The sequence below is a fragment of the Neoarius graeffei genome, chromosome 14, assembly GCF_027579695.1.
Source record: "Neoarius graeffei isolate fNeoGra1 chromosome 14, fNeoGra1.pri, whole genome shotgun sequence".
Classification (NCBI taxonomy): domain Eukaryota; kingdom Metazoa; phylum Chordata; class Actinopteri; order Siluriformes; family Ariidae; genus Neoarius; species Neoarius graeffei.
The window spans coordinates 43,465,257-43,473,083 of NC_083582.1; the positions used below are offsets into that span (position 1 = coordinate 43,465,257).

The 7,827-nt window shown below is 42.3% G+C and overlaps 1 protein-coding gene across 1 annotated transcript in view; it reads right to left on the reverse strand.

Annotated features, from left to right (window-relative positions):
* The window catches only part of rsph10b (radial spoke head 10 homolog B), a 21,755-nt gene extending 14,702 nt beyond the window's left edge, over nt 1-7,053 (reverse strand). The window contains exon 1 of the mRNA XM_060939733.1: nt 6,809-7,053. Within this exon, the coding sequence (XP_060795716.1) occupies nt 6,809-7,032 (224 nt within the window). The 5' untranslated portion in view covers nt 7,033-7,053. The remainder of the gene's footprint in view (nt 1-6,808) is intronic.
* Between the last annotated feature and the right edge of the window lie 774 nt (nt 7,054-7,827).

Genomic DNA, 7,827 nt, shown 5'->3' on the forward strand with positions numbered 1-7,827 from the left:
ATACTACCACCACCATGTTTCGCAGATGGGATAAGGTTCTTATGCTGGAATGCAGTGTTTTCCTTTCTCCAAACATAACGCTTCTCATTTAAACCAAAAAGTTCTATTTTGGTCTCATCCGTCCACAAAACATTTTTCCAATAGCCTTCTGGCTTGTCCGCGTGATCTTTAGCAAACTGCAGACAAGCAGCAATGCTCTTTTTGGAGAGCAGTGGCTTTCTCCTTGCAACCCTGCCATGCACACCATTGTTGTTCAGTGTTCTCCTGATGGTGAACATTAGCCAATGTGAGAGAGGCCTTCAGTTGCTTAAAAGTTACCCTGGGGTCCTTTGTGACCTCACCGACTGTAACACAGAGCCATCCCATAGGCTGTGCGAACTGTGCAACTGCACAGGGCCTCGCGCCACTAGGGGGCCTCGCGCCTTAAATCTTGCTGTGTTTTTTTTTTAAATTATTATTATTTTTTTAAATAAATACATTAGTTATGTATGATTTTGTATCAATGAGATGTCACATAAAAACAAACAAACAAATAAGAAACAAATCCAAACAAAGCGAGTTTTTCATTGTCATTACGTAATGCGTCCTCACTGAAGACGGGAGAGGAGGAAAGTTAAAGCAGGGGAAAGTAAACATGTCGACAGCAAGAGAACGCGACCGGTTTCGCAAGCACGAATCAGGTGCTGAGAAAAGGAAAAAATTTAAAAAGAAGGAGGAATTTCACAAGTTACTGCGGGGATCGCTGGATAAATTTATCAGTACTGCCAGTGATGCTGTGGCAGCAACTAGCATCTCCATCACGCACACCGACACTGTGGCAGAGCCGAGCGGGCTTCTACAACAGCAGGACGGGAACGCGCGCACTGAGGATGACGGTGAAGTCCAAGGTGAGGAAGGAGGATAATAAGTAGGCTAGTTGTGGTTGAGAAATATTTTATAATGAGGCTTGTGCCCGATTCAGTTGAGCTGGACCACACGATCAATTCTGTTTTTTTTCTATTACAATCGATCAGAGTTTGCCCTGGAAGACGCGGTCCCGCCAACGCCTGATGAAGAGCAGCGCTGCCAGTCCGACAGTGAAGTATCAGCGGCAGCGCATCTTGTGGACCTTAACGATCCCAGCAATTGGCCCGTGCATCTGGATAGCAAAAAGGTGGATTTACTTGTGGAAAAGGGCCCGGTCAAGGTCTCCAACTTTGATTTCCCTGTAAATCAGGAAAAAAGACACTTTTCCGATCATTTCTATGTTAGGAAGTTGCCCAACGGTGAAGAAGCTCGCAGAGACTGGCTTGTTTATTCAAAGAAAATAGATGCTGTATTTTGCTTTTGTTGCAAACTGTTTAACAACAGTACAAGTCGGCCTAAATTGGCTAATGATGGCAATAATGATTGGAGACATTTGAGTACTCTGCTGAAACAACACGAAACGTCCCCTGATCATATCACATATGCCGCAAAATGGATGGAGACAAAACAAAGATTAAATACACACACAGCTATAGACGAGTCACATCAAAGAGAGATAAACAGAGAAAAGGCACACTGGCAGGACGTTTTAACACGCATTTTAGCAGCTGTGCAATATTTGTCTGAGCATAATTTGGCATTTCGAGGAACAAATGCAAAGCTTTATGAAGACAACAATGGTAACTTTTTGGGATTAATAGAGATGATTGCCAAATTTGATCCCACTATGCAAGAACATGTCAGACGCATAAGAAACAAGGAAACTCATGCACATTATCTAGGACCTCAGATCCAAAATGAGTTAATTTCTCTTATGGCCACAAACGTCAAAAACTCTACTGTGAATGACACGAAGAGAGCTAAGTATTTCTCTGTGCTTCTAGATTGCACACCAGATATGAGCCATCAGGAGCAAATGTCGCTGATTCTTCGTTTTGTCAATATGACATCATTAGAAGTGAATGTAGAAGAACATTTCATTGACTTCATCCCAGTGAACGACCAAACTGGAAAGGGGCTATCAAATGCACTCTTGGCGGAACTAGAGGCCCTTAGACTGAACATAAATGATTGTCGGGGCCAAGGATATGATAACGGGGCGAATATGAAAGGACAAAATCAGGGAGTCCAAGCCCATATTCTGCGTCTCAATCCCCGGGCCTACTTCATGCCATGCGGTTGCCACAACCTGAATTTAACACTAGGAGATATGGCAAAATGCTGTCCAAAAGCAATGTCATTTTTTGGTATTGTACAACGAGTTTATGCCATATTCGCAGGCTCTCCTAAACGGTGGGAAATACTGAAAGCAAAAGTCCCGGATCTCACGGTTAAACCTCTGTCTGAAACAAGGTGGGAATGTCGGGTAGAGAGTGTAAAAGCCAGTTTACGCATGGTGAGTCCATCTCATCTGTTCCGGTTAGTGTTGTAAATAAGTTAAATAATAAGTAAAATGAGTTGTGTATAGTTGTGATTAATAAATGTATATAATGAATGAAAAGTGTCCTAATCTGCTTGTTTAAAATGTCAAGATGCCAAAAATAAAGTGACTGAACTGACTTGATGTACTGTAGCCACTCGTTGCACAGTTGATTTTTTTTCCTTTGAAATAAATAGCAAAAAGTCATAGCTGAGACTATGTGCATGATTATGCTGTATTATTCTACTTGATAAAACGTATTGCAGCGAGATTATGCGTGCAATAGAACTAGAATAGTTGCATCCGTGCGACTGTTATTCATGCGCAATTACGCATCCATGTCAAAGATTAGGGCCTCGCATTTCAAGTTCGCACAGGGCCTCGCACCCCCCCTGCGACGGCCCTGGTTACACACCTTGCTCTTGGAGTGATCTTTGTTGGTCGACCACTCCTGGGGAGGGTAACAATGGTCTTGAATTTCCTCCATTTGTACACAATCTGTCTGACTGTGGATTGGTGGAGTCCAAACTCTTTAGAGATGGTTTTGTAACCTTTTCCAGCCTGATGAGCATCAACAACGCTTTTTCTGAGGTCCTCAGAAATCTCCTTTGTTCGTGCCATGATCCACTTCCACAAACATGTGTTGTGAAGATCAGACTTTGATAGATCCCTGTTCTTTAAATAAAACGGTGCCCACTCACACCTGATTGTCATCCCATTGATTGAAAACACCTGACTCTAATTTCACCTTCAAATTAACTGCTCATCCTAGAGGTTCACATACTTTTGCCACTCACAGATATGTAATATTGGATCATTTTCCTCAATAAATAAATGACCAAGTATAATATTTTTGTTTCATTTGTTTAACTGGGTTCTCTTTATCTACTTTTAGGACTTGTGTGAAAATCTGTCAAAGTTTTAGGTCATATTTATGCAGAAATATAGAAAATTCTAAAGGGTTCACAAACTTTCAAGCACCACTGTAAAATCTGTAATTGGAGTTCCGGGCTTTTAGATTAATTTTGATTGAAAATATCGTGAATATAACGTGAATACACTGTGATGGGATATAATAATACTGGATAATCAAAGAATACATGACAGTGCTACGTGTGAGTACAAGATGTTAAGTATGAAACCCCTGAATATTTAGAAAACGTAACGTTATTGTAATATACCGTCCCGGTCCGGTTCATACTTTCTGTACCGGGTTATGGGAGACACCGCTGAATGGAATATATCTGATATACCATGAAAAAAAAAGCCAGCCAATATTATTTAATCAATAACCCCGACTTTGTCTCAGTTATTATTCACAGAGATTCACTTTGCCTTCAGCAAATAATGGTTAACTAATGAAATCCTATCTCATAATGACTTAGCATCTCATTATTGCTTGTGCTCTCATTATATTAAGATCCTGTCTAGTATCTAATAATTATGATTCACTATCTCATCCATCCATTATCTGTAGCCACTTATCCTGTCCTACAGGGTCGCAGGCAAGCTGCAGCCTATCCCAGCTGACTATGGGTGAGAGGCGGGGTACACCCTGGACAAGTCGCCAGGTCATCGCAGGGCTGACACAGAGACAAACCACCATTCACGGTCAATTTAGAGCCACCAATTAGCCTAACCTGCCACTGTGGGGGAAACCGGAGCACCCAGAGAAACCCCACACAGACACAACATGCAAACTCCACACAGAAAGGCCCTCACCGGCCGCTGGGCTCAAACCCAGGACCTTCTTACTGTGAGGCAACAGCGCTAACCACTACACCACCATGCCGCCCTCAAGCTCTCATAATAATCAGATTTTTCTTATAATTATGACTCTCATTGAGATCTTGTCTCTGACTTTCTACCTCATAATAATGAGATCCTACCTTATAATTGTCATAATGACTCATAATAATGAGATAAAAGTAATAATTTTGAGAAAATGTTCTCTTTAATATTAAATACTTAACAAGTCACAATTACGACAATCTCACTTATGAAAAAAATATAGTGCATCTCAAAAAATTAGAATATTGTGAAAAAGTTCAATATTTTCCATCAGTTATTTAAGAAAGTGAAAATGTTATATATTACAGACTCATTACACATAAACTAAAATGTTTCAAGCATTTTTCTATTTTAATCAGTATGGCATACAGTACAAAAACATTAAAAAAACCATCTCAAAATATTAGAATATTTCATTTCGAGTTTGAGTAAAACAGTATGAACACAGTGTATCTCTCTGTCTAGTTCAGTACACACAAACACAATCATGGGGAAGACTGCTGACTTGACTGTTGTCCAGAAGATGATCACTGATGCCCTCCACAAGGAGGGTAAGCCACAAAAGGTCATTGCTGAAAAGGGTGGCTGGAAAAGGTGCACAAGCAACAGGGATGGCCGCAGTCTTGAGAGGATTGTCAAGAAAAGTTGATTCAAGAACTTGGGAGAGCTTCACAAGGAGTGGACTGAGGCTGGTGTCAGTGTATCAAGACCCATCACGAACAGACATCTTCAAGAAAGGGGATACAACTTTCGCATTCCTAATATCAAGCTACTCCTGAGCCAGAGACAATGTCAGAAGTGTCTTATCTGGGCTAAGGAGAGAAAGAAATGGACTGTTGCTCAGTGGTCCAAAGTCCTCTTTTCAGATGAAAGTACATTTTGCATTTAATTTGGAAATCACGGTTCTAGAGTCTGGAGGAAGAGTGGAGAGGCACAGAATCCAAGGTGTTTGAAGCCCAGTGTGAAGTTTCCGCAGTCTGTGATGATTTGGGGTGCCATGTCATCTGCTGGTGTTGGTCCACTGTATTTTATCAAGTCCAAAGTCAACACAGCCATCTACCAGGAGATTTTAGAGCACTTCATGCTTCCATCTGCTGACGAGCTTTTTGGAGATGCTGATTTCCTTTTCCAGCAGGACTTAGCACCTACCCACAGTGCCAAAACTACTACCAAATGGTTTGCTGACCATGATATTACTGTGTTTGATTGGCCAGCCAACTTGCCTGACCTGAACCCCATAGAGAATCTATGGGGTATTGTCAAGAGGAAGATGAGAAACACCCGACCCAAAAATACAGATGATACGCTGAAGGCCACTATCAAAGCAACCTGGGCTTCAATAACACCTCAGCAGTGCCACAGACTGATCACCTCCATGCCACACCGCATTGATACAGTAATTCATGGTAAAGGAGCCCCAACCAAGTATTGAGTGTATAAATGAATGTACTTTTCAGAAGTTGGACATTTCTGTACTGTAAATCCTTTTTTTGATTGATCTTAGGGAATATTCTAATAATTTGAGATACTGGATTTCTGATTTTCATGAGCTATAAGCCATCTCATTATCTCTAGCCGCTTTATCCTGTTCTACAGGGTCGCAGGCAAGCTGGAGCCTATCCCAGCTGCCTATAGGTGAAAGGCAGGGTACACCCTGGACAAGTCACCAGACAATCATTCACACTCACATTCACACCTACGGTCAATTTAGAGTCACCAGTTAACCTAACCTGCATGTCTTTGGACTGTGGGGGAAACCGGAGCACCCGGAGGAAACCCACGTGGACACGGGGAGAACATGCAAACTCTACACAGAAAGGCCCTCGCTGGCCACGGGGCTTGAACCCGGACCTTCTCGCTGTGAGGCGACAGCGCTAACCACTACACCACCGTGCCACTGCTATAACCATAATCATCAAAATTAAAAAAAAAAGGCTTTAAATATTTCACTTTACATGTAATGAATATAGAATATATGACAGTTTACCTTTTTTAATTAAATTATGAAAAAAAGGAACTTTTTCATGATATTCAAATTTTTTGAGATGCACTAGTATATACACTACCGTTCATGTATACACTCTATACATTGCTAATGTGGTAAATGACTATTCTAGCTGCAAATGTGTGGTTTTTGGTGCAATATCTCCATAGGTGTATAGAGGCCCATTTCCAGCAACTCTCACTCCAGTGTTCTAATGGTACAATGTGTTTGCTCATTGCCTCAGAAGGCTAATGGATGATTAGAAAACCCTTGTACAATCATGTTAGCACAGCTGAAAACAGTTGAGCTCTTTAGAGAAGCTATAAAACTGACCTTCCTTTGAGCAGATTGAGTTTCTGGAGCTTCACATTTGTGGGGTCGATTAAATGCTCAAAATGAACAGAAAAATGTCTTGACTATATTTTCTATTCATTTTACAACTTATGGTGGGAAATAAAAGTGTGACTTTTCATGGAAAACACAAAATTGTCTGGGTGACCCCAAACTTTTGAACGGTAGTGTAGATGTATGAAATAGATTCTCATTATCATGACATACTGTGACATTTTCTTCCCCAGGTGTGAGAAACGGGCTGCAGACAGTTTGCGCCTGCGCTGAGAGGCGCTGTGTGGGTGTGGAGCTCTCACCTCTGAGTGAGTGAGGGTGCGAGGACGCGGGCAGCTGCAGCCTCAGGCTCGGCTGGTGTCTCTGTCTCTCCTGCAGTCCGTGATGCTGGAGACTCGGCAGGCTCTGCTCGGTCCCCGGGCCCTTCTGAAGCCTCGCTCAACGCGGACACATTCTCCACTTCATTCACAGATAATTTAGTATCTGTCACTCTGTCCGACATTCCCTCTTGATCTCCTTCCGCCATTACGGGGACGAGAACACAGAATAGAACCCTTACACTGACGTCACACTTACGTTAGCAACCGTTGCTACCCTCGTCGTGGGGGACACGCGGGCTTTGTTGACATGCTGGAGGGCAGTGAGGGGGAAGAGCTCAGGCGTTTGGAGTTCTAAGAAAACTACAGCTGAAAAAGCTTCCCTACCGGATTACTTGGATAATCAGAGTCTTTACCTTTTAATTCATAAAATATTTTATACTTTAATGATATTTTTCTTAGTGTGTGCTTGAAAGTTTCTGGAACCCTTTAGAGTTTTCTACATTTCTGCATAAATGTGACCTAAAACATTTTTTTCACACAAGTCCTAAAAGTAGATAAAGAGAACCCAGTTAAACAAATGAGACAAAAATATTATACTTGGTCATTTATTTATTGAGGAAAATGATCCAATATTACATATTTGGGGTGGCACGGTGGTGTAGTGGTTAGTGCTGTCGCCTCACAGCAAGAAGGTCCGGGTTCGAGCTCCGTAGCCGGCGAGGGCCTTTCTGTGTGGAGTTTGCATGTTCTCCCCGTGTCCGCGTGGGTTTCCTCCGGGTGCTCCGGTTTCCCCCACAGTCCAAAGACATGCAGGTTAGGTTAACTGGTGACTCTAAATTGACCGTAGGTGTGAATGTGAGTGTGAATGGTTGTCTGTGTCTATGTGTCAGCCCTGTGATGACTTGGCGACTTGTCCAGGGTGTACCCCGCCTTTCGCCCGTAGTCAGCTGGGATAGACTCCAGCTTGCCTGCGACCCTGTAGAACAGGATAAAGCGGCTAT